Below are 26,917 nucleotides of genomic sequence, written 5' to 3'. Positions count from 1 at the left end.
ATATAAATATGGTCCATCACAAGGTAATACAGATATAGATATAGATACGGTCCATCACAACATGGTGTGTATATATATAAATATATACACACACACACACACACACAGATATATATATATATATATATATAGTCCATCACAACGTAGTACTCAAATGGTAGCTAAGTGACTCTAGAAACAAGGCAGTTTTCTGCATTTCCCTTCTCCCCCTCCTTGGTCTCCGGTTGTGATGTCCTGTCCTCCCCGCCTGGTCCCAGCCCCCTTCTCCTATCAGTCAGTGAGGGGGACTCTGAGCACTTCCCTCCCCTAGTAGCAGAGTATCTCTCATTGGCTGCCATCACCATGGCAACTCACTGTCTCCTCCCCGCACCCCACCCCCCTTTTCCAGAGCAGCAGATTGTGGAGTTCCAGACTTCTCAGCGCTGGAAGGGAGGAGGGGGGAGGGGAGAGAATGCCTTGACTGCAAAGGCGGCCACGGGGTTCTGGTTTACTTGGATTCCTGATACGAGCCTGGGAGGCAGTGTGGCCTCTATTATCTCTGCACATCCAGGAAACCATTTAGATACCCATAGGCACTCTTGATTCCGTTTAAAATGAGACAGCCCCGGGCCTGGGGGAGGGGGGGCTGGGTTCATGGCTTGTGGCGTGCGTGATAAGCATGTTGTTCCAACAAAAGAAGGGTTTTCATCCCACTGCCTTTGCAGGGCCGCTGGGGGTTACAGGACAGGACCCGTGTGAGCAAGCATTGTGAACTCCAAAGGCTGTCAGGGGTCATTCCTTATTCTGGTCACTCCCTCACCCCTACTCGGTGTGGTGGCCCAGAGTGGGGCAGTCTAATGGGTGCTTTCTTCTCTTGATGCGAAGTGGCTGGTTTGGAGATATATGTCCACATGGTGCCCCTGGAGGACAGCACAGGGCACTGGACAGTGAGATGCCAACCCTGGGTCCCAGCTGTGAGGTCCCTGCCAGGGCCTGAGAACCTGCTTCCTCCCCAGCACGCCTACAGAGTGGATACACAGGGCATCTTCCACCTGCACAAACTGATGTGCAAATGCTCTTCGGTGCTCTCGCAATTTAAAAACAATTTAAAGGCATGGGCTGAGCGAAGGTGACTTTCGTGTGTTCTCGGTCAGCAGGGATGTGGTGGTAGAGGGTGAGAGTTAGTGAAATTGACTGTGGGTGAACAAACCCTCCGTAAAAAGGGTGAGGTGATGAGATTCTGACACAGGCCACCACGTGGATGAACCTGGAGGACATGATGCTAAGTGAAATCAGCCAGACACAAAAGGACAAATACAGCGTATGATCCCAGTGGCATGAGGTAATACATGAGGTAATGAATTTGCTAGAAGAGGCAAATTCATCAGGACGGAGAGTAGATTAGAGGTCACCAGGAGCCAAAGGGAGGGGAAAGAGGAGTTAGTGTTTAATGGGAACAGAATTTCAAGGTGGGAAGATGAAAGGGATCGAGGGATGGGTGGTGGTGATGACTGAACAGCACTGTGAAGGTGCTTAATGCCATCCACGTGTATACGGAGAGATGGCTAAAGTGGTAAGTTTCGTGCTATGTATATTTTATCGCCACAGCAGAAATCCACCCTTTCCCACTGGAAAGAAGGAGGTGAGGTGAGGCGGGGTGGTGGGACGCTGCCTTGGGGGTGCAGGGATGGAGAGCCCACTCAGCGAGGCTTTGATGGGAGAAGCATTCTAGAGAAGGGGGTCTAGTCCGGCAGGCTGCCTGGCCCTGCCACTTCCGGCTGACTGGCAGGCTGAGAAGATGCCTTCAGGGCTCCCTGCCTCCGCTCCCTGAGGGAACTAGGGGAACCACCATGGGTGACCCGTCACCTCTGGTCAGCGTTCCATCTGTTTGAGGCATCACCAGGGTAGTGAGGGTCCTCAGCTTCAGTCATGGTCTCCTTCCTTCTGGAAGGCCCAGGGGAGTTGGGTGGGCTGTGAGGGCCCACCAGCTCTAGTCAGGTTGCCACAGAAGGGGCGTGGCCAACATCACAGCCAGGTGGCAAAAGGGGAGCCTTGCTCTCCCGGGACCCGCGTGCCAGGCCCTCACGAGCCCCAAAGCCTGGGGTGTCTGCAGCCCCTCCTTGCCTTCTGACTCACTGTTCAAACCCACCAGCCCTTCTGACAGAGCTGGAAACAGGCACCAAGCCCTCCGGAAGCTATTTTTAGGGTTCATCTGTTCTTTTTGATTTCTCCTCTAGATGCCATATTTTCCCACCCCCAGATCTGAAAGAGCTAAAGATTCTGGAAATCATTCATTGCTCCCCCTCTCCAGGTGCTCTCCCTCTGGCCGGACAGCTGAGCTTGTAAGCAGTGCCTTAGCCCCCACCTTCTCGTACCATTCCCTCCCTCCTTCTTTCTGCATCCCTACCCTTACCCTCTGGCCCCCAGCGCCACAGGCAGCATGGAAAGCAGGTTGTTTGTCTGACATCATCTTCCACTCCCTGGCCTGCTAAGAGTTACTCACTCAGGCAATCCCTGCTCCACCAGCGGAGACTGTCCAATTGCCAAGCAACCCCCTGTCAGCCAATCACAGAGCTCAGAGGTGATGTCATGGCGAGAGCGAGCAGTGGTGCTGATGTGAAGAGAAGCCCAGGGTACCACTAATTGAGGGAGTGAGGAAGGAAGCACCTCGCCTGAACAGGACCGCAGGTAAGTGGGAATGGGATGCAAATTCTTTGAGGCTTTTCAGACAAAAGAAAAAATTATTAGCAGCCGCAGGGAGGAGGAGCGAGGGGCCTGGCGCCCTTTGTGTTGCCTTTTGGTTTCATTCAATCAATGAAACTTTGTGAAATCCTGGCAGAAATGGGGTGAGGTGAAAAGAATGGGGCTACCCCGAGGGGCAAGGGTGGGCTACAGGCAGTCCTTCTGTTCCAGAGCTCGGAGGACAGGTGCGAATTGCCAGGGTTTCTTTTGGGTCAGATGTCCATGGTGAGTTCTTTCTGCATAAAAATGTTTTGTTGCTTTGGGAGAAAGGTTTTGTTCAGAGTCCGGCTTCCCTTGGAGCTGGCTCTGACCCGTGATTTGTTTCAGGCTAGAAGCTGCTTTTTGTTTTACATTTCCTTTCTCAGCCACAGTTTTTCCTGGCTCCCTTTCCCCTGTGTATCATCCTTTTCTTTCTCCTCCGTCTGCACTGGGTTACTTTTTGCTCTTGGTTCTAAGGATGCAATGAGATCACCACCTCTTCCTGGCTCCGCCTCGCCCTGAGGTCAACCCATCCTACCTGGGCAGGGCCGGCTGGCTGTCTGGCTACAAACTGCGGGAACCCACAAGTGCCACGCCCTGGTCCCCGCTGGTGGCTGAGCGAGGCCACTCCTCACTCAACCCGCCGCCCTTGCCTGGAGTTTAGGCACTGCCCTCTTCTCATCCAGGGGACCAGGACCTGGATCCGCTGTCCAGTGGCCAGCCTTGTCCCCACGTGGCAGTGCTTTGTTTCATTCCTCCCAGGAAGACACAGTCAGGTGTGGAGGGGTCCCATTGTCCTGAAAAAAGGCAGGTGCCCGGAATCCCTTGGGGGTCTCAGAATATTGAGGTAGCTTGAGTCCAAACACCCTGGGCAGGAATACCCTCGTGTCTCAAGACCAAGAGAACAGTGGGCGGGGATGGCCAGCGGTGGCCCGCTGGAGTCCTGCGGGGTGGGTGGCAGACTGAGAGAGAATGTGGGAGAATCTGTCTCTCCTGACGCTGAGCCCCTCTCTAGGGGGAGGAAATCTCTCCCACAGGCAGGGAGTCAGGGTGCTAGGGGGGATGAGATCATTCTTCTGTTGAGGAGATAATCATAGTGCTGGAGAGAGTGGTGAGGAAGCAGAGGGCCAAGGTCTGATTAGCAGCTCCACTGAGCAAAGCTAGAGTCTCCAGAGACTCTGCCCTGTCCTCTAGGGCCAGCCAGCCCCCTCCTCTCAAGCATGCCCCAAGCCCCCACCTTGCTGCTAGGAACTCCTTGAAACCCACTTGTCACCAGCACCAGAACACCTGTCAGCAGGTCCCAGACCTTCTGTGATCCCTGGCTCCACCTGGCCCACTCCTGGAACAAGTTTGGAGTGGACGGGGATCTTTAACTGCTAGATGGATTCACCACAGAGCATTGTAGGGAGTGAGCTCCCCATCACTGAGGGCATTCAAACAGAAGTTCGATGATCACCCAGGAGATCGGTTATAGAGATTTCTGCATTGTGTTGGAGACTGGGCTAGATTAGTGTTTTTCAAACTGCTGACTGGGATCCATTAGTGGACTGTGAAATCAAATTTGGGGGTTGTAACTGATATATATATTTTTCAAATAAAATGGAGTTAGAGTAGAAAAAAAGTCAAAACACGTTCCATATAGTAGAGTAAATATTTCCTATGCCATTTTTTAATGATGTGTTTTTAGTTATATAAATATTTGTAAATAAATTATGTTTATAAACATATTTAATAAATGTCATATTTATAAATAAATACACCCATATTTACGTCTATATTTTAGTTATATGTATATTTATGTGTATCCACGTAGATGTATCAATGACTATATATATGTGTGTGTATATGTCAGTATTAGGACATACACATGCTGGCTCATGATATAAAATGAAGTTCTTTATTGTCGGTCCCAGTAAGAAAAAAAACATTGGCTAAGGGACCCTTATGACCTTTTCTAAGACTATAAGCCTATGGATAATTCTTACTAGACTATGAACTTCTTTTGAACATTTTTTTTTTTAATTTGGTAAAATACACATAACATGAAATTTACCACTTTAGCCATTTTTACGTCGTGTTGACTATATTCCCATTGTCGTGCTGCCGTCACCACCATCCATCCCCGAAACTGTTTTTATCTGTCCAAATTGAAACTCCGTCCCCGTTGAACACTAACTCTTCATTCTCCCCTCCCCCCAGCCCCTGGTAACCCCCATTCTATTTCCTGTCTCTGTGAAGTTGACCATTCTAGGTACTTTATATAAGTGGAATCACACAGCATTTGTCTTTTTATGACTGGCTTCTTTCACTTAGCATAATGTCCTCAAGATTCACCCATATTGTAGACTGTGAACTTCTTGATTTAAAAAAAAAATTTTTTTTAACATTTATTTATTTTTGAGAGAGAGAAGGCGAGAGCGACAGAGTGTGAACAGGGCAGAGGCAGAGACAGAGAGGGAGACACAGAATCCAAAGCAGGCTCCAGGCTCTGAGCTGTCAGCACAGAGCCCGACGCGGGGTTTGAACCCACGAACTGTGAGATCACGATCTGAGCCGAAGGACTGTGACCTTCTTTTTTTAATTTTTATTTTATTTAAAAAAAAATTTTTTTTTTTAACGTTTATTTATTTTTGACACAGAGAGAGACAGAGCATGAACGGGGGAGGGTCAGAGAGAGGGAAACACAGAATCTGAAGCAGGCTCCAGGCTCTGAGCTGTCAGCACAGAGCCCGACGTGGGGCTTGAACTCACAGACCGCGAGACCATGACCTGAGTCGAAGTCGGCCACTTAACCAACTGAGCCACCCAGGTGCCCCAGGACTGTGACCTTCTTGAAAGGAGAACTATCTTGTTCAAACATGTCCCTATGACCATATACAATATCAAGTGTCCAAAATCCAAGTACTGTGTTTAAGTGGAAAAACTATCTCTTTAGGAGATCCTGTGTTCTAAAGGACCCATCAAAAATGGAAAAAATCTGTCCTTCCTGAGCAGAGTGTTGAACAGACATATTATTGGCTGGTGGGGTGGTGGGAGTGTCTTGCATTTTTTGGCTTAATATCTAGATTTCCTTTTGGCTCAGTAAAAGAAATCCAAGGGCCAAGCACAGTTGCTGCTTCTCTCATCCGACTAGGCCATTTAAACCACATTTGCCCTGTGGGACATGAGTGGGCTGACTGATGAGGTTTAAAGTAGGACAATAAAGATTGATAAACTGAGATCCAGAGTAAGGTGTGACAGATAGGGAGGCAGAAAAGGAAGGGAAGAGAGAGGAGAAGAGAGAAGGACCGAGTGTTTATATTAAACCAATCACATAGAAAGAACGGGAAAATTCAGATCTTCTGTGCTGTCGATTTTATTTTCTTTTATTTTTTAAAGTTTATATATTTATTTTGAGAGAGAGAGAGAGAGAGAGAGTGGGGAAGGGGCACAGAGAGAGGGAGACAGAGAGAATCCCAAGCAGGCTCTAACAGGAGGCTCGATCCCACGAACCGTGAGATTATGATCTGAGCTGAAACCAAGCATCGGACGCTCAACCAACTGAGCCACCCAGGCGTCCCTGTGCTGTTGATTTTAAATAATTGGATATTTTCAAAATCAAAACCCTAACCCAAGAAAGACGTAATTTTTCCTGAACCCTTAAGATCCTTTCTCCAGACCCCTTGATATCTTTGTTTTATTTCCCACTTACCTGGAGACTATCATTTGTAGACACAGAATTCCCAGAGATTTTGAAATGACAGGTAGGTAGAGCTGAGACCTTTATTTGGGGAGAGGGATAGGAATTTGGGGAAAAATGATGAAACATGCAAAATGTAATTTTTATAATGCTCTGTAGAGAAACAAACTCTACCCCGCTTTTTTTTTTTTTTGGCTTGGCTAATAAACATTCATCATGTATGATTGAATTTGCTTATTAAGTTAGAATTTGCTATATTTGGAGATGTGATAGACTGGAAAAATGTTACTTTGTGTGTTTTTCTTTGAGGAAGAGTAAGGACAAAGAAAATCTCTTCTGATATTTTAAAAAACATTTTCTAGGTTTTTACATTTTTAGTTCCACTAGGAAGACAGGAAAATACATAGATAATGGGTACATTACCCCTGCCTCCCCATACACATCTATCTTTTCCCCCTTCCTTCTCTCATGCTCACTGGTCTTTTCTATCCATTAAAACTGATCGCCGCTGTGCGTCCATTCCCTTAGGGTCCTCTGTCAGAGGTAGGTGGTGGGAAGCAAGAGGACAGAACAGATTGAAAGGAACAGGGGTCTGGGGTGGTTGACTGACCTAATTTATGGCAAGGCACAGGCAACTGGGAGTTCAGAGAACAAACCAGAGACTGTGAATCCAGAGAAAGGAGCCGAGTGCAGGCGACAGGGTGAAAGACCCAGCGGGCAAGGGGTGGGGGGGGGACAGATGGAGAGTTCCAGTGGATCATTTGGGTGTCAGTGCCCTGAAATGTGAACCAGGTAGAAAGCAAGGTTGAAACACAGAATGTGGAAGCACTAACACAACTTGACTATTGATCCCGGGATAGGTTTGTCTGTCTTCTGCATCTGCCATCAAACAGATATGTAAGGACTCAGTAGGTACTCCACAAACCCTTCTTGAAAAATATATTACCCCGGAAGTAGTCTCGGTAGCCAAATTTTTTTTTTTTTTATCAAATTAAAGAACCCAAATACAAAAAAGATATGACATTGCTAATGGTTACCACGAAAGAAAGCACTAGAATTTAGAGCCTTTGTCTCAATATAATCAACGCATTTACAAAGCTGAATGCAAATGTCGAATATCTTAAGGCCAAGGAATGTGTCTATTAAATTTATCATTATATATACATGTATAGTGTCTTAGCATCTCCCATAGTGCATATAGTAGGTTCTCAATGAATGTTTGTTAAATGAATAATTTAAGAAGGAAATCATTAATAATAATCCAGAACTGAAAATACAGTCACTGTGACAAAATCAGAAATTTTGTAGGGAAGGAAATTAAAGTATGCAAAACTCTCATCTCTCACGAAGAAAAACGTTAGATACTGTTTTCTCCTTAAAGTAATAAAATATAGATAGAAATGATTTTAACTTAAAGATCAAACACAAGATGTGAAACATACAAAGCATTGGGGAAGAATGAAAGAATAATGAAAACAAGAATAATATTGCCAAAGGTGAGACTGTCCCTTGATTATAGGTTAAATGTAGGTTGGGAACCTCTCTGTTCCTCCTACTTAATCTTGGGAAAGGCACAGAACCTCTTGGGGCTTCTGTCTCTTCATCTGAAAAGGGTGGGCAATGCTAGCGATCTCCAGGGCTCCTCCCATCTAAGGGCAGAGAGCTTGCCCCCTGGGAATGTCTACAAATCTATTGCTTGTTCTCTGCTGATGTGAAAATGATTTAATTTATTACACTTGGTAGGTCATGTGTATGCATTTTAACAGGACTTTTTTTTTCCTCATAAAAGGCTTTTTATTCCTTCATTTTCTAGCTTGAATATTTCTTAAAAATTTTATTTATTTACTTATTTATTTATTTCCAAGTTAGTTAGCATATAATGTAATAATGATTTCAGGGGTAGATTCCAGTGATTCATCCCCTATTTAACAGGACTTTCGAAGACATTGCCTGATGCAAGAGAGAACTTAGTAGTGAGAATTTTAAGCCCTGGGGCTGCCCATGGTGGGAAGGCAGATGTGGGGCCCAGGAGCCTTTGTGTGCCCTTCATCCACATGCCCTAGGCAATCATCCGTCTTACATTTTCTCTTGGCCTTGGATATGAGGAAGTACCATGGAGCTTTGACGTAAGAAGACACTAGTTCAAATCCCATCTTTATCATTTTCTGCTTGTATGACTTTAGGCAAATCAAGTAATTCACCTGAATTGATCATCAGTGAAATGGGTATAATAGTACCTATTTTATAGGATTTGGAGAGAATGCAATGATAAAATATATATGTCCAGATTGCAACCATGTAAAAATAATGGACATTAGGAAAAAAAAAAAAGCAAAACAACTAGAAGGAAGTGCCAACAGGAAAAAGTAGCAACCTGGCAGGGATTTCTTTTCGTTTCTCTGTCACACAGATGTTTCAAACTAGGATTTTAATATGCTTATAATTAAAACATTACATATAAAATGTACATATACAGATATACGCAATTGAAAATGTCTGATAAACTGTAAAGTACTCCAAAATATTGCTATTGGTGTCACTAGGACTCAGATTACAAGAGTTTCTTCCATATGCTGATGCTTCCAAGTAATGAGTCCAGGGTCTCTCATGGTACCCGGGTCGCAATGCTCTGCACTCCACCCAGAGACCCTGAATGGAAGTCCATGCCCTGGAACTTTGCTTCTGTTTTTTGTCTTTCCTTTTTTTTTTTTTTTTAATATAATTTATTGTCAAGTTGGCTAACATACAGTGTATACAGTGTGCTCTCCGTGTTGGGGGTAGTTTCCCTTGATTCATCGCTAACATACAACATCCAGTGCTCATCCCAACAAGTGCCCTCCTCAATGCCCATCACCCATTTTCCCCTCCTGCCCACCCCCCCATCAACCCTCAGTTTGTTCTCTGTATTTAAGAGTGTATTATGGCTTGCCTCCCTCCCTCTCTGTTTGAAACTATGTTTTCCCCTTCCCTTCCCCCATGGTCTTCTGTTAAGTTTCTCAGGTTCTACTTACGAGTGAAAACATGGTATCTGTCTTTCTCTGACTGACTTATCTCACTTAGCACGAGTGAGTTCCATCTGGTTCTTCTAGTTCCACGTTGCTGCAAATGGCAGGATTTTATTCTTTCTCCTTGCCAGGTAGTATTCCATTGTATGTAGAAACCACATCTTCTTTATCCATTTATCAGTTGATGGACACTTAGACTCTTTCCATTGGAACTTTGCTTCTAGGATGTTGATTCTTCTGTAGGTGTTGAATGGAAAATAAAAGCAGCCCAGAAAGTGCTATCGCTGTTAATTATTTGGGACTCATTTCCCCAGACTTAATTTTCCTTCTCTGGCTTGCCTCCCAATGTAGCTATTACAACTAGGAGGGGTTCCTCAGACTTAGGCCTCCAGAGGTGTGCACTTGTCAACAGGTGACTCCTCCTTATTTCCTAGAAGCACAACCGAAGCTGTATTTCTGAGTCCGTTAGGTACTGTCTGGAAGTTGCTCCTGACCATGGTTCCCACCTCTCCTATTCTTGATCCCCTTAGAAGCAACCCAAGTGAAGGTGGTGTTCAGGTAAGCGCCAGCTCCCCGATGCCAGCTAATTACACACTGTTGTGCCTGTCCAGTGTCCTGTGGATCTCACTGGCCCAGTCTTGACCTGTGCTCTAATATCTGCTCCTCCTGCCTTTATAACTGCTGGAGGATTGCTGAAGACCCGCGGAGCATCTGCAGAACTTCCAGAGGCCCCGAATTCTCACCCAAGGGACCTGTTTCACATTTTCATCACCAAAAACCCCCGTGGTTACTTTAGGACCCGGCTGAGTGTTTGGCACAGAATTAAATAGTCAATAAATAATGTGGAGAGAATGAACCGCATTCATGAAAAAAATAATTTCTCTCTCTCTCTCTTTGTTAACCTAGATATGGCTTTCGGTCAGAGTCTTCTGATTGGCACAAAATAACCAGGGGCACTGTGCAGAGATGATCTGATTTCGTGACACTGAGGTAGTTTGTGCAGCTTATTTGCAGCACACGCATAACTTTGGTAGGACTAGTGATTGGGACAGATCTAAAGAGCCACCTCCCTGTTCTGCCTGTGTTAGAAGACCTGGATCAGGGGCGCCTGGGTGGCGCAGTCGGTTAAGCGTCCGACTTCAGCTCAGGTCACGATCTCGCGGTCCGCGAGTTCGAGCCCCGCGTCGGGCTCCGGGCTGATGGCTCGGGGCCTGGAGCCTGTTTCCGATTCTGTGTCTCCCTCTCTCTCTCTGCCCCTCCCCCGTTCATGCTCTGTTTCTCTCTGTCCCGAAAATAAATAAAAACATTGAAAAAAAAATTAAAAAAAAAAAAAAAGAAGACCTGGATCAGAGCTCACTGCATCCATTCCACAGTCCCTCTATTGTCTCTGAACACCCCTGCCCCGGACCGCTCTATTCAAACCACTTGGATGTGTTCGCTTCCTATGCTTCAAAAATAGTCCTCATAAGGTTTGACACATCCTGAAGGCCTTATCTGGGCATTCGTTGCGGTAACAAACAAAATGCTGGCTCACTCGGGCAGTGGACGGTCAGAGTTGCCTTGGGAGTTCTAGCATGTGCCCAAGAAATAGCCACGTGGCGCTGGAGACTTTGGTGCTCTTGTCTCTCAGCTCCTGGCCACCAACTGCATTATAGAAACCCTGGGAGCAGGGGCCACCGTGTTTGGTCATGTGGACAAGTTCTTCTGCATCCCTTTCTCTTCCCTATCTCTGCTGTTCTGGTGGCCCCCGAGTGAGCTGTTCCCTCACATCCTCGTGGTTGGGAGGAGGGAAAGGATCAGTACGAATGGTGAGGGCAAACCCTTGGACCCTGGTCCCATCTTGGCCATCAACTCAGTGTGATCTCAGAATCTCTGATCTCTAGGAAGAGCATCTGGGCACTTTGGAAGGGACAGTTGCTGGTTGTGTGGGAATCTTATGTGCAGTTCAGGGTGTTGGTTTACGTGGCCTCTGCCCACTAACAGCCACCTCTAGTCTAGTGACCACCAAAAAGTCCCACATATATTCCTGGGAGCAGGCTGTCCTCATTGAGACCCTCTGGCTAGTGATCACCAGTTCAGTCCCCTCCATCGCTGACATTCTGATATTCTAGGAAAAAAACTGGGGGTTCTGATCTCTTCACTTTGGACACCTTGCCCCCCACTGTGCCACCTGAGATCCCCTTCAGTCAACAGCCTTAATTTCTAGACCTTCTCTCTCCGCCACCCTCACTGCCAGTCAAAATGTACTCATTCTGCGTCTTACCTCTTCATGGCCCGGGTCTCTGCTCGATGGGGTTACCGCTAACTAATTATCTACCAGTTACGTTAATGGTTCAGTCCATCAACAAAAACGTGTGATCACTTTTTCATACATAGACGCTTAGATGCTGGCACTGGAGTAAATGTACAGGTCAGTTTGCAAATGAGAAAACAGTGCTGGGTGGAATGCAAACAGTCCAAGGTGTTACTGGTTCTAGGCAGTTCCTCACCATTTTGTGCCTAGTCCTGGCTTCCAAACTTCTTCTCCTAATCTTTCCCTCAAGCTGATGTTGCCAGAAGAATCTATTTTTGCATGAGTAGCAGCTAATGGCAGAGATGGGCTTTAGGATGACAATCCCAGCTCTGCCCTTAACTACCTGTAGGACTTGGTGTCATTAACCTGACTCTGCCGAGCTTCAAGTGCCTCCTTACAAATAACCTCAGGGAATAACTTGAGATAACGCTTGTGAATTTTCTGGTACAAGCCGGTGTTCAAGATGGGGTAGCTATTATTATTGCTATTATCATCAGCATTACCATTTCCTCTCTCTCTCTTCGATGAGGGCAGTGCCTTCCTACTGAATAGAATATAAAGTACAAACGCTTCGTCTAGCCTGGAGGTCTCTGATCTTCCCACTGCTATTCTTGGTCCCAATGAGTCTTGCATGCAGCCCAGCAGGTCCTCTGTGTTCCCCCCAAAATCCAGTCTGCACGCCCACACACTGTCAAGTTCTGAAGCCATGGCAGCAAGAGAAGCACCTGCAGAATCTGAATTGCAGCATAACCCAGCACACTCCCACTTTTGCCATTGGAAGCTTGAGTCCCCTCACTACGGGCTTTGCTGGATCAGCAACTGACAGCCCCAGGGTGGGGCTGACCAGGGAGGCCCTGCCTCTTGACCAGCCGTCTGCACCCATCAAGAATGCTTGGGAGTGAGCGCGGGGCAAGAGTCAGGAGGCCACTGTCGTGGGTTCTGGTTCTGTGCTATTGGCTGAGTGAGTGTGAGTCATCTACCTTCCGTTGGGGACCGCTTTGATCTTTGCTATGGCTGGATACAGTCATTGTCCTGGTCTTTCCTAGGACTGGGGAGGCCTGGGACTGGCCTTCGCCATAACAGAAAACACACAAAGAGCCTCTGGGAGGGCTAGAGGTTTGCCTCAGTGCAGAGATTTTTTTTTTTTTGCCTTACGATGCTCTGATGTGTGATGTTTCAGATAGGATTTCCCCCCATGGGACTGACTCATGTCTACTCTGGCCTCTGTTGTCTCTCTTTTAAATGTTATTTATTTTTGAGAGACAGAGAGTGAGTTGGGGAGGTGCAGAGAGAGAGGGAGACAGAGGATCTAAAGCGGGCTCTGTGCTGACAGCAGAGAGCCTAATGTGGGGCTAGAACTCATATACTTTGAGGTCGTGACCTGAGCTGAAGTCAGACCCTCAACTGACTGAGCCACCCAGGTGCCCCTGGCCCCTATTGTCTTTTAATCTTCATATTGCCTCCCTGAATTCCTGGCATTTTGTCCTCTGTAAACTTGAGCAATAACATCTCTTAACGCCCTTCTCTGGCAGTTCTAGGACAAGCCTGGTGGCCCCATTGCAGTGCAGGTGTTTTGCTGTGGCCTGACAACATAACCCAAGCCACCATGCCGTTTAACAGATTCCCAGCGTTGTGAGAAGCTTGTAGGGACCAGGCCAAGGCTGGTCTGTGGGCCCTCAGGGTGATTGGATGTATCCAGGAGCATGGCCTGAGATGTTGGTGTCTAAGATGGGAGAACAGAGGCCAAAGGGCCATTCTGAAGGGCCTCCAGGCTACGGGTTAGCATAACCAGATCTTCCAAGTGGTGTGCATCCAATCTGGGTCTAACCCACCAGCCAACTTGGAGACGTCACGTAGCCGGGCTAAGTGCTGGGGAGGCAGGTATGACCCACCCCATTCGACTCTGATGCTCCCTGTTAATTAGGGGCAAAGTCAGGCTCCCTCCTGTGGCTGCCACCACACAATGGCTTGGGACCTCTTTTCACCACTGGCTTCTCTAGAAGAGTCTAGGCCCTCCCCTCCGCCCCCTTCTATCCTTTCTCAGAATGTCCCGTGGGCAGCAACATCTTTTGGGTCTTGAGTGCAATAGAAATGTCACGACTATGGCATGAGGATTTCTAGTGGCCCCGTGTACCTGTAGGTGCACCTGTAGGTGCAAATATACAAATTATCTTAAGGAACAAATTGGCTGTGTATAAACACTGGTAGTTGAGATAAGGTGGAAGAATCATGGGTCTGAGCCCTGGTTCTGCCACTTACTGCATGTATTAGTTTCCTGCAGTTGCCGTAACAAATTGCCACAAACTTATGACTTGAAACAACACAAATTAATTCTTTCACCGTTCTGGTGTGCAGAAGTCCAAGGTGTCATTCTCCCATAAGACCTTAGGGGAGGGAACTTTTGTGTCTCTTCCAGCTTCTGGTGGCTTGTGTATGCATCGGTCCAATCTCTGCCTCCCTCTTCGAATGGCCTCTCCCCTCTGTGTGTCCCTTATAAGGACTCTTGTTATTACATTTGACGCCACCTGGATAATACAGGATGATCTGACCTCAAAGTCCTTCACTTAATTAAATCCGCAGAGACCCTTTCCAAATAAATCCACGTTCCTGAGTTGCAGGGGTTAAGGACGAGGACGTATCTTATTGGGAGACACCATTCAACCCACCCCACTGAGTAGCCTTGGAAATGTCACTTACCCTTTCTGAGCCTCAATTTCCACACCTATAAAACAGGGATGATAATCTTTACATCATAAGGCTCTTATGAAAATTAAAATGAAAGCATTTGCCACATGGTAGATGCTCTATAAATACATATTTTTGATTATGTGGGCCCCAGTCCTGTGAAACACAGAGCTTTCAGTTACAGCTCCGTTGGCTATGCATGCCTCTGCCCATCTTTGGAGTGTCTCCTGTTCCCTGCCCTGGTCTTCCTTCTTGGCCTCTCTGACCTTTGTTCTCTACCTGGTTCTTCATGCTTCTATAACTCCCAGCACAATATCTTCCCAAGAAGTGTGGAAAGCACTCACTCATATTTGTAATTAAACCGTACCTTCAGGCCAGATCGGCTTTCCCTGAGTCTCCAGGACCATGGAGGACCCGGCCGCTAGCATCCAGTCCCTCCTCTGGCCAAAAGGGAAGAGCTCACAAGTCAGAAGAGCTGGGTCCCAGAGCCAGTGCTACCACCAAGTAGCTGTGTGACCTTAGCCAAGAGTCTCAGTTTCTCTAAGCCTCAGGTTCTTCATCTGAAAGTGGAGCTGATGATTCCTGTCTTGTTAACTCAGCCTCAAGTGAACATTAATTGGGATAACGTGGGTGACGGCAGTTGTCATCTGTGCTCCAAGGCTGGAGGGCCTTGATCATCATTCCCAGCTTAGGCTGAGGGGCGCAGTCCCTGGTTCCAGGCACCCCCCTCTAGAGAAAAAGCCCAGTTCAGTCCCCCTTCTTCCTCAGAGTCCCTTCTCTGCCTCACTTCACTTATTTGGACCCCTACGTCAGATCCATTACCTAGGTTAAAATCTGATGAGGCTCCCTCTGCTGGCAAGGACCCTCTCACCCTCCCAGTCACCTCATCAATCAGCCCAGTCGTGGGCTGAGATTGCGTGGAATGGAGCCTCATGACCAGGGATGTCCCCTCCAGGCCCTGTTCAGGGACCCGCTGGTACTGTCAGGATCAGCTTGACTCTGAGTAAAGAGGCCTATTGTGCTGCACGGCGAAGGGGGCGGTGCATGGCAGGGCCCCTGGCTCCAAAGAACATGAAGTTGCTGGAGGGAACTTAGTGCTTCTGACCTCGTTTCAGAGCTTTGACCAGAGCCGGTTGACCTAGCTTCCAGTTGCTGTGTTTTTAACTCTCTAACCGCATGACCCCGAGCAACCCACATAAACCCTCTGAACCTCTGTTCCCTCATCTTCAAATGGCAATGACAGTCCTTAACTGCAGGGATGGTGAGGACCAGAGAGGTAGTGACTCTGAAGCAGGTGTGTGGGGGCTGGTGGCCACCCTGATGGAAAAGGCGGACGAAAGGAAACACGTTTATTAAGTACCTCCTTTTTGCTGGATGCTGTATATATGCATTTCTCATTTAATGTGTGCAATTTGAGGTCAAGTCTGTGTTGGAGTCCACATGGGCCTGGCCTAAAGCTGAGCCCGCTGCTCCTGTTGGTGCCCCTGCCCACCCCCAGCCAGTACAGACCCCGGTCCCCATTGGGAATATGCCTCATTAAGGAAGGAAAGTGACTCTGAGTCAATCTCAGAGTCCTTTGCCTTGTGAGGATGCAGGCAGGGAAGCTGTTGGCTCATGCCGCCCTGGCACAGTGCCCACTGAGGGTGGCTGTGTCAGTCGGCATTCTCCAGAGAAACAGAACCAATAGGATGCATACAGAAAGAGATTTATTGTGATGGATTGCTCACGCGGTTATGGAGGCTGAGAAACCCCACGATCAGCTGCCGACAAGCTGGGGACCCAGGAAAGCTGGGGGCAGAACTCCAGCCCAAGTCTGAAGGCCAGAAAACCGGAGCTCTCGCGTCTGAGGGCAGGAGAAGACGGATGTCCAGCATAAGCAGAGAGAGCGAATTCGCTCCTTCTCCGCCTTCTGTTCTGTTCAGGCCCTCAACAGATTGAGCGAGGCCCACCCACACTGGGGAGGGTCATCTTTACTCAGCCTATTCCACTCAAATACTAACCTGTCCCTGAGAGGGGGTGTTCCTGAGACATCCAGAAATAATGCTCACCAGCTATCTGGGCATCCCTTAGTCCCGTCACGTGGACACAAAAATTAACCACCACAGTGGCCAAGGATCAAGTGTTCCCCATGATGGCTACTTACCGCTGGCTACTCCTCATTCCCTTGCATAGCAGCCTTCAGTAGACGTCTGTCCCCTACTGTCCCTGACCTTCTCCCTCCCTGCTTCTCTTGTTTCACCTCCCCCCTCCTCTTTTGCACTCTCTGGTCAACCATAGACGTAGAGATTTCTCACCACACTCCCCCACCTCCAGCTTATGGCTCCCTTAGCACAGTGCCCTCCAGGCTTAATTCCGACTCATCAGTTAAGACTCAATGCAGGTGCTGCTAACACCCGGGGTCCCTTGCTGGCTCCCCAGGCCTCGTGCTGAGCATGAAGCCCCATCTCTGTGCTCCCACAATAATCCTGCGTGCAGATTTCCATCTCTGTACCAACCGCATTGTGATGACATTATTCCTTAATAATATTTGTCTCTTCTCATAGTTGGTCTTAAACGGGGTCAGGGAGTGTTTGGTGGGTAGTGAGCGAGAGGCCATATGAACTAGGATTTTGACAGCCTCTGTCCAATGCCCTCTCACCCCCTATCAGAATGGGCTGGGAGGGGGAATAGGGAGAAATTCAGGACACAGAGTTATTTTGTGAAAACCTCCCAAGCGATTCTGACTTAAGATTTGTCTCTCACCTCAGCCTTTGCTTTGGCCCAGCCACTGAGCCGCACAGAGACAAATGAACAGCTCTTGACATGTACAGTTTTGGGAAATCCATGTCTGATGCTCGGGGGGGCTTGAGACTAGAAAGCCAATTATGAAGCTATCCTTAGTGCCCGGAAACTGAACTTGCTTGCGGTAATATGGAAGAGGGGGGTCTGTGTTTGGGAAAGGGAGAGTGGGTGTGTAGAGGTCCTGGAGGTGGGGGCAGACCAGGTGCGTCCTGGGATTCCCTCCCCAGTTGTGCAAAGACCTTTCTTATGCGAATAACCTGTCAGTGGGAACATGCTCTCTTTCTCAGATTTGTGACAGCGTCCTGAGCTGGTGACAGACCTACTCTGTGACTTTCAGCCAGATTCAGTCCTCACATTCCTGAAAACATGACCCTCGCCGGTAGGTACAAAAACTGTCTATGCAGCGGGACACCGTAGGGCAGGGTGTTTCTGTACACACATGTACGTGCTTACCTAGACACAGAGAAGGGTAAAAGACTGACAGAAAGTATACCCCAGGATTAAAAGGCGTTATCTCTAGATGGTGGGTGGGATCACAGCTGAGCTTTTCTTTTTTTTTTTTTTAATTTTTTTTTTTTTTTTAACATTTAGTTATTTTTGAGACAAAAAGAGACAGAGCATGAACGGGGGAGGGGCGGAGAGAGAGGGAAACACAGAATCTGAAACGGGCTGCAGGCTCTGAGCGGTCAGCACAGAGCCTGACGCGGGGCTCGAACTCACGGACCGCGAGATCATGACCTGAGCTGAAGTCGGACACTTAACTGACTGAGCCATCCAGGCGCCCCAGAGCTTTTCTTTTACTCATCTGTGCGTGTTTTAAAAACTTTTTACAATGCACACGTATTATTTTCACACTGGATTATGCTTTCAACAAGTAAAAGGAAAGAAGAAGGAGAGTGCTTGGGCACCACACTGGGTTTAGCTGAGAACTGAGAGGGCCTGAGCATGTGGAGCTTAAAACAAGGTGCACTGGCCCCAGGGTAGTGGGGGGACAGGCAGGATCACAGGCCGGGGCCAGGGCAATAGTGGGCTGGACTTGACCATATCAGCTCTAACTTGTGACCTCTTGGCTTTCAAATCCTCTCCTGACACAAAGAGACTAGACGGTGGGGGTGCCTTTATGGGCACCGGCACCTGTGCTGGGAAGGTCAGAGAAGGCTCACAGCCTGACCTTGCCACCCAGGGAGAGGCAAGACCGGAGGGATGGTGGTGTGCATCTTTACCATTCAGAGAAGCACTGCTGAGTACTTGGACTAAAACGGAGCGTGAATTTCCTGCATCTCGGAGCAAAGTAAATGGAATATTCTGGGCAAGTGTGAGGAGACAGAGCACTAGGTCCAGGGCGCCAGGTTGGGGTTTGTGGTCTTTACCTGAGGGCATTCTGCATTCGGTACTAAGAAGGGAAACAATGTACTCAGGAGAAGATGGGGTCATCTGGGTGCTCTGGAAGGGTCAGGTTCTAAGGGTCTAAGGGTCACCTGTCTAAGGTGGACAGAAGTGGATCTGAATCACACACAGGAATCCTAAAATGGGCCGCTCAGGGCAAAGGGGGCTGAATCCCCAGGCAAGGGGTAGATTTGGGTGGTTTAGGTGCCGCTGTGGAGCCTGGTGACCCCTGGCTGCTCAGGCACCCAGACTCACACGGAGGCTGACTCAGGAGACTAGGAGGGAGTCACCACCTTCTGCCGGTGTTTCTGCAGCCTACAAAGAGAAGATGAAGGAGCTCCCACTGGTGTCCTTGTTCTGCTCCTGTTTTCTGGCCGATCCTCTGAATAAATCATCCTATAAATACGAAGGTAAGTGAGGGCCACAGTTGAGGGTGTAGCTTGTGGAGGATTCCTGGGCTCGTATCCACGAGTAGCACGCTCCTGTCCCAATTTTATGAAACTCTCCTCCCCGTATCAAGTTTTCTTTCCCAGAGCCAGTAAAACCACTGCAGCTGATTCTGAGGGTCTAAGCATCAGGCAAAGGCTGGTGTGGGGCTGCAGCCGGGGGGACTAGGTAGCAGCTGAAGGTGAATCAGGCCCTCTGCCTCCTGGTCTTATCTTTTCTTCATTCATTTAACAAACGGATGCTGTGGAAGATGCCGAGGTGAGGCAGTCAGAGATTCTGCCCTTGGGGAACACCTAGAATAGAAGATGAGCGCAAACCACTGGATTCCACAGTTGATAGGTCTCCTTAGTGAATGGTGGAGATGCTCTGACGGAGTCCAGAGCGGGGGCGAACGAGAGGACCTCCCCCTGCAGCCAGCCAAGGAGGTTGTGCGGTAGCCATGTTGCCTGGGACCTGTGACAGGGTCCCAGGACACTGGCAGGGGGCACTGAGTGGCCACACTCTGCTCAGGGAGGGGTGGGGAGCAGGTCACCTCTTAATTTCCGTGGGATTAAAAGGAAGGGACAGGTTTGTTTTGGAAACGAGAGACGGGAGTGCTTGGGTTACCTGAGATTGTTTTTTCTGTCTAGGCTGGTGTGGGAGACAGTGTAGGAGGAAAGATCAAAGCCAGCGGAAAGACAGTGCTGACTGGAGAGAAAGAAGAGAGCAGGGTAGGAGGGAGCAGGGGAGAGGTGGCAATAGGCTGAGCCATCAGACTGGGAGTGGGACGAGGAGCGGACGGGTGGTGGGCGGTGGGCAAATGAACCACTGGCTGCCACTGAGGACAATTTGAGCAAGAGCTCAACGACGGTAGGAGCCTGTGGCAGAAACAACAGCGAAAGCAGTTGCTACGGCCATTATTAGAAACCGCGATGCCTGGGACCTCTACTCTTGGAGCCCGAGCCCTTGCCATGGCGACCAGCCCCTTCAGCCCCATTCACCTTAGGTGCCTAGTTCAGGACCAACCCAGAACTGATTGCCTTGGGGACCCTAGGGCTCCCATATACGTGTGCATGTGTGCATGCTTTGGGGGCACCAATCTAGTTTACAGGGGGTGAGCAGCCCCTTCTATTGCTTTCTTTAGCAGACACAGTGGACCTGAACTGGTGTGTAATTTCCGACATGGAAGTCATTGAGCTGAACAAATGTACCTCGGGCCAGTCCTTTGAAGTCATCCTGAAGCCACCTTCCTTCGATGGGGTCCCCGAGTTCAATGCCTCCCTACCCAGGCGGCGAGACCCATCGCTGGAAGAGATCCAGAAGAAACTAGAAGCAGCTGAGGAGCGAAGAAAGGTAAGTGCTGTCTTTTCTTTCCTCTATCTCAGCATGAGGGGAGGGACTTAGAGAAGACAGGTGGTGGCCCTGAGCTGAGGTCAGGTCACCACCAACGTACAAATACTTCGGCAGTGCCTCCCATGGATAGGGCAGAGAATGGAACAACCATTGAGGGAAACAAAGAAGTGAGGTACCTGGTCTCTAGGAGCTTACAGTTTGGTTAGAGGGATAAGGCACTGAATTACATATGCCCAAGAGATGGCCTTATGTGCACACTGACAAGAGGAAGACATCGGCAAACACTAACGATTTAGGGAAAGGCTAAACAATTAAAGAAAAGGATCCTTAACTGGGGAAAGGGTAAGAAGGTCATGGTGTGGTATATTTCACCCCCTTGTGTGCCTTCCATGTTTCCTATTGATTCCTCTGACCCATCTTTATGGAAGCTCTTCATATTTTTTTTTTGTAAATGTTTATTTATTATTTTTGAGAGAGAGAGAGTGCAAGCAGGGGAGGGGCGGAGAGCGAGGGGGACAGAGGACCTGAAGTGGGCTCTGTGCTGTCAGCACAGAACCTGACGTGAGGCTCAAACTCACGAACCGTGAAATCGTGACCTGAGCTGAAGTCAGACACTCAACGTACTGAGCCACCCAGGTGCCCCATAAGCTTTTCGTCTTTGAAGGAGAAAATAATCTTCTTCCTTGAATTCCTATAGCGTTTCCTCTCTACCTCTTAGGGCATATGTCACATGCTAGTCTGGGTTAGACTTATATATATGTCTTATCTCTAGTAGACTTCTTGTTTCCCCAAGTTGTTAGGATAGTGCTTGGCACTTGGTATATCATCATTTAATATTTGTGAAGGAGGGAGGGAGGGAAGGAAGGAATGAAGGAAGGAGGGAGGGAGGGAAGGAAGTAGGGAAGGAAGGAAGGAAGGAAGGCAAGAGGGAAATGAGAAAAAGAACTGAGGGTATGGTGGGAGAATCCAGAGTGTCTCAGCTTCTTGCCAATGTGCCAGGCTCAGGGAGGCGTCTGTTCTGGGTGTGCAAATCTTAAGTGATGGTGGTGAAAATTCACCCTGGTATGCTCACTTTCAAGGGCCTCTCTCTCCCTTTTGTGCTTCCTTAGTACCAGGAAGCTGAGCTCCTGAAACACCTAGCAGAGAAACGAGAACACGAGCGGGAGGTGATCCAAAAAGCCATTGAGGAAAACAACAATTTCATCAAGATGGCTAAGGAAAAACTGGCCCAGAAGATGGAATCCAATAAGGAAAACCGGGAGGCCCATCTTGCTGCCATGTTGGAACGGCTGCAAGAGAAGGTAAGTGGTCTTGGAGAGAGAAGAGATTACTGGAAACTCTCTTCCTTCCATGGCAAGTATAAAGGGCCTACATATTATTTTAGGCATCAAACAGCCTCAGGTAGGAAAGGGGTGTTTCTGTTAGGTTGGATCCTTAGAGAGTTCCAAGGAATGTTCTGGGAAGTCGTAGGCAAGAAACATGAGCCAAGCTTTGGAATTCTGTGGGGGCTATGATGCACAGCTACACAATTGAAGTTTCTCATTGTCTTAGGGAGATGAGACCTCTTATCTTCTAGAGGAACCCTGTGTGATGCAAGGGAGTAAGGACAAATAAGCAGTTGTACATTCTCAGCTTCATCCTTCAATGAACTGATTCGATTTAATGCAAGATGATGATTTGGGCTCTTGGCTCTAAGCCAAGGGCATGATAAGCTGGGTTGACCATTGAGCAGGAAACCTGATTCTCTCCAAACCTCTTGATATGGACTGAGTGAGTCACGGGTCTTTCCAATATTCTGCCTTTTGTCAATACACCAAATGGTGTCACCTACATAGGAGAAACGTGAGAGACTGGGATTGGTCCCACGTGTCAGCAGAGTAACAGCCCGTTCTGCTGAGAACATGTTGGCCTCATTTCCTGAGTCTCCAGGCTGCCCCAGTTTCTCCTGCAGCTCCTGGGAGAGCTCCAGCTCTGTGTTTTATTTCCAGGAGCCGCCTGCTGCGCGGTGACTCCCGGGACCCGATCGGTGGCCTCGTCCCATGGTGAGCAGCGTGGTCCCCACTCTTTTCCTGCCCATCCACCTAGAGTCTCAGGCCCTTGGCAATAGCTACTAGAAAGATCGGTTTCTTCACAGGGGATCTGAATGTTGCGTAGGCCCTGCCTCTGGCCAGCATGTGGCAACCCTTCCACTCTCACGCTCCACCCTCCTAGGGGAAGTAAGGCCTCCACCAAGTATCAGATGGGAGGGAAGTGATCTGGGTCTGATTTCAGGCTTCCCCAGTTACTGAGGGCTGGCTAGGAACAAACTCTTGCAGGAAAAAACAAAAACAAAACAAAAACCTGGGATTGCGATAAAATGGGGCGTGGGCTCTCAGGCCAAACCCAAAAGAAATCATTGAAGCTAGAGCCACGATATGGTATTTAAACCATGGCAAAAACACGTTTACTTTTCATACCCCTATCCCCACAGCAAATCCATGAGGTAAGCACAACAGTGTTATCCTTATTTAATTGATGGGCAAACCATGTCGGAGAAGGTCAAATAACTTGGCCAGGGTCACACAGACACTAAGCAGTGCAGCTGGGACCAGAACCCGGTTCTCTGGGTACCATAAACCTAGGGGACTCTTTCAACACCTATTTCGGGGGGATCAGTCCACAATCATCCTGTTTTCCCTTTGGCCAGAGAGGGGACCATTGGAAGCCAAAGAAAAGGAGCCCAGAAATCTAGGGTTCTCCCCAGAGAGCTCACCTGAGTGGAGGTAGGTTCTGAGGGGAAGAGATTGAGAAGGTCCCCACTCTGGTGTAATAGCTACGGAGGTGAGGTAAGACTTCAAGAAGCAAAATGTCAGAGTAAGAATCTGAGTGGGCATCACTCTTTTGGGATCGTGACCCCATTCACTCTTGGTCACTGATGGAGGCAGGCGGTGGAATGAGAGATAGATGTATGACTTCTGCCCTGCCCCAAGCCAATGCTTTGTGTCAATTTCTGTGTGGATCACTGACCATCTGCAACAGATTCACCTGGTGTTAAGTTTAAAGCTACAGATCCTTGGGCCCTACCTCAGACCTACGGACACTGGCTCTCTAGGAATGGTGCCCGAGGACCCGGCGGTGTCACAAATTCCTTAGGTCATGCTGATTATGGGGTGAGGTTGAGAACCACTGTCCTAGACACACCACTACCCACACTTTTCCTAGGGCCACGGACATTTCTAGGGCCTCTTCAGGGATGGATTCATAGTTTAAGATATATCTTGAATTCCTGGACTGGCTTAGTGGGCCTACTCCAGGCTGATTTTTGATATGTGGATATGATGATGTCTGGATGATTGCCAAGGTCTGGTAGAGACAATATTTACTGAGCACCTGCCATGTACGAGGTGCTCTAGGAAGAATGGGGAAATACAAAGAAGAAAAAGGTGTGCTCCTTGCCTGCAAGAAAGATACCGTTCAATAGGGGACCCAGGCAGATGTACAACGAGCGGTGACAGAAGGCAGGCCATGAGGTGCCCTGGAGGTGAATACTAAAGTCACAGAATTCTAGAGGTAAAAGGAGCTTTCCGTTCATGGCCCTCTTTAAAAACCAGGTTGCTGAGGCCTGATCGGTGACGTGATTGGTCAAGGTCACATAGCTGATGGGTCTTTGAAGTCAGATCCCATCTTTTGGCTATTATGCTGTGAGGCAAAGAGGGTTCTCATACCCCACTTGTGAGAGAGTCCACTTTCTGGAATTGGGTGACATTTCCAAAAATTCTTCCGTCAATTCATACCTTAAGAGCCCTCATCTTTCACCAAAGGGCTTAAGAAAACAACTTGCACGGAGGGAGGGGAAGGACAGAAGTGAAGGCAGTGGTCACGTTGCAAGTGTTGGGCGGGGGGGGGGGGGGCACTTGTAATGAGGCCTGGCCGTAATGCCACATGCTCCTCTCACATAGTGACACCGAGCTGCTTCTCACACTGAGTCAAGCAATGCACTGAGTGCGAGCTCAGGACGGCCAGGTGAAGGAGGGAGAGGTGGGTGGGCTCTGGGGTTCCCCGTGGGAGGTTGGCCCCAGTCAACGAGCTCCCCGGGCCGAACCAGTGGGCTCGCTCACCTGCCTCCTGCCAGTCTCACCTGCCACCTTCTGCCCCTTCTCAGGACGTCTTTGCAGACTTTGCTCTTCACTTCCTGTGGCGGCAATTCTTTACTTTGTGTTCTCTTTCCCCTGGCTTCCCTTTATCCCCTTATCCCGGGGGAAGCCTGTGTGACCTGCCCTTTTCGCTCCCTTCCTTCTCAGGACAAGCACGCGGAAGAGGTGCGGAAAAACAAGGAGCTGAAGGAAGAGGCCTCCAGGTAAAGCCCAGAGGCCAAAGAAGTTTCCAGAACAGCCGGACAGCTCCAGCAGCTCCGCAGTTCCCGAGGCAGCCTCGTCCGCCGCGGGCTGCTCTCCCAGCACTGGGGTTTGGGGGGGAGGGGGGTGGCCAGGGGTGTTTCCTCTGCTTTTGGTGTTTGTACATGTAAAGAATTGACCAGTGAAGCCATCCTATTTGTTTCCGGGGAACAATGATGGGGTGGGAGAGGGGAGAGAAGGAGAGAACTTGGGAAAGAAGATGGAGAAGGACTCACGGACATTGCAACCCTGCCCACCGCAGACTCAGGTCAAGTCCTTGGCTTTTCTTCGCGGTGAATGTCCAGGCACCATGTTGAGGGAGGCTGCAAACGGGGCAGAGTCCGGGGTGGGGCAGCGGCTGCAGGGCCCTGTGGGGGAAGCCCAGGGAGAGGGTGGGGGGGCCCCCGGACGTGTTGCTTCCGCCCTACAACAGGTGGGATGAGGTCCGAGTGTGTGTGTATTAACCATCATCTTTTGATCATCATGACCAATGAAATATTTACTCCAGGTCTCCCGTTCTTTATTTCCTGAATTTGTCTTTTCAGTGACTGACAAAATATTCTTGAATTTGGTTTCCACCCATCAGGGAGCAGCTGCCTCTTTTGTTCCTGAGTTTGACCATCAGAGCATCTGAGAGGTGCTGGGGGAGGTGGGTTAAACATGCCAGACGTTGGCATAATTAAAGAGTTCGTTTTTTGCTTTTCTCCTCCCCCTTCCTTCCCCTCCTCCCTCCCTCTCCCTCCCCTCCCCTCCCCTCCCACCTCCTCCACTTCTTCCTCCTCCTTCTCCTCCTCCTCCTCCGTCTTCTTCTTCTTCTTCCCCCTTTGTGGATTGTCCATTATTGGATTGAATTCACTGAATTGATGAGGGAAGAAATTCCATCTTGCCCGCTATGGGTTGACATTTGAATGGTCCCTGACATCATCCTAAGAAAGAAGTTCTCCTCACTTTGGGGGTGTGGGATTCTAGGTGGTCACAAAAAGTGAGCAAGAAAATTAAATGTCTGTTAGTGGAAAGCAGAGGGATCATTTCAGAGCCAGCATTCACCTTATCCAGAACACTAAACCATGAGCAAGAAAGGGGTCTCCCTCCCCTTCTTCCCTGCAAATAAGGGCACAGCCTGCAGAGCAGGGCCCCCACCCTGTCCTGCACACTGTGTAGTTTTGTACAGCCTTGTAAATAAATCTTTTGGTATTGCTCCCGCCCCCACCCACCAGTGGTACTGTATTTGGCTTCTCCATTTTAGGTTGGGATAGCAGGAGGGATCACTGATGATGATGAAGAGCAGGGAGAGGAGGAAGGTAATGGCAGTTAACACTTAACCAGCACTTACTAGATGCCTGGCAATTTTCTGGAGACCTATATCTATATTTACCTATACCTGTATCTATCTATACCTACGTTGTCCTATTTTGCAGACAAGGAAACTGAGGTATAGAAAGGTTAAGTAACCTGCCCAAGCCACACAGGTAATAAGTGAGGGAACTGAATTCTGGCCATTTGCTCCCAGAGTATAAGTTCTTAGCCACTGTACTGTGCTGTTTCTCAACACTTCCAAACTCACATGTGAGTTCTAGAATAGGGTTTCTCAAAGTCGGGTTGTGTCTTATTGGATTGTGAAATCAACTTAGTGGGTGCCACCCAACCTTAATTGTTTTTAATGGAATAGACTAGGAAACAAAGCATCAAAATGATCACAGGAAACAATGGACACTGGTGGAAATTGTGTTTCAATTGTATGTTTGCTGATGTGTGTTCTAGCATAACATGCACTTCTTCTGGGGGTTGCAATTAAACTCTTTGAAAGCCACTGCTCTCCAGTGAATGTGGAGACTAGAGGTTAGCCCTAGGGGCCTCCGAAGCTGCTGAGCTTGAGAAAGTGAGAAGCTGGGGCTATGCCATCTAGAACTGTCTGCTTCCAAGCGGAAAGAACCAAGAGTGGCCTCAAGGGTCTATTCCCACAAATCTACGCCATCAGCGTCTCCATCCTCCCACTGGAAAACCCAAGGCCAAGAGGAAGCTTCATTCCCACTATTGTCTTTCCCCCAACTCTCTTGCACTTATCATTCATTCCCTGATAAACCCAATAACCACCCCTCCATCCTTTGCAAAGGCTGTTCTCTTGCTGGGGTTGCTCTTCCCTGCCTGGCTGAATATGAATTCTCGCTCATTCTTTAAAACTCAGCTCAGATATTAAGTTCCCTGACTCCACCAATATTTCTATACCTCTTATAGG

General features: G+C 48.6%; 1 protein-coding gene across 4 annotated transcripts; it reads left to right on the top strand.

The window, feature by feature from the left end:
- The first annotated feature begins 2,536 nt into the window (after positions 1–2,536).
- Positions 2,537–25,192, top strand: STMN4 (stathmin 4). 4 transcript variants are annotated; one of them, XM_040462732.1, is made up of 8 exons: positions 2,537–2,667; positions 17,431–17,522; positions 18,844–18,939; positions 19,606–19,686; positions 20,100–20,308; positions 21,418–21,609; positions 22,297–22,350; positions 24,589–25,192. In XM_040462732.1, exons 2-7 carry the CDS (start codon positions 17,510–17,512, stop codon positions 22,315–22,317), a joined length of 612 nt encoding a protein of 203 aa, XP_040318666.1. In that variant the 5' UTR covers positions 2,537–2,667; positions 17,431–17,509; the 3' UTR covers positions 22,318–22,350; positions 24,589–25,192. The 4 variants fall into 4 exon arrangements, with proteins under 4 accessions (XP_040318666.1, XP_040318827.1, XP_040318589.1 ...); XM_040462893.1 differs by lacking the exon at positions 19,606–19,686; XM_040462655.1 differs by lacking the exon at positions 22,297–22,350 and having other exon boundaries at positions 24,589–24,670.
- Positions 25,193–26,917: the final 1,725 nt, after the last annotated feature.

The sequence above is a fragment of the Herpailurus yagouaroundi genome, unplaced genomic scaffold (genome assembly GCF_014898765.1).
Source record: "Herpailurus yagouaroundi ecotype Mexico unplaced genomic scaffold, PumYag 28, whole genome shotgun sequence".
Taxonomy (NCBI): Eukaryota; Metazoa; Chordata; class Mammalia; order Carnivora; family Felidae; genus Herpailurus; species Herpailurus yagouaroundi.
The sequence above is the reverse complement of the archived record's forward strand: the minus strand, read 5'-3'. Positions and strand labels throughout refer to the sequence as shown.

Bases quoted from the DNA above. Each gene is read 5' to 3' on its own strand.
- STMN4 (XM_040462655.1), top strand. The intron at 19,687-20,099 runs GTAGGAGGGAGC...TGCTTTCTTTAG, and splicing joins GAGAGAAAGAAGAGAGCAGG to CAGACACAGTGGACCTGAAC. The intron at 20,309-21,417 runs GTAAGTGCTGTC...GTGCTTCCTTAG, and splicing joins CAGCTGAGGAGCGAAGAAAG to TACCAGGAAGCTGAGCTCCT.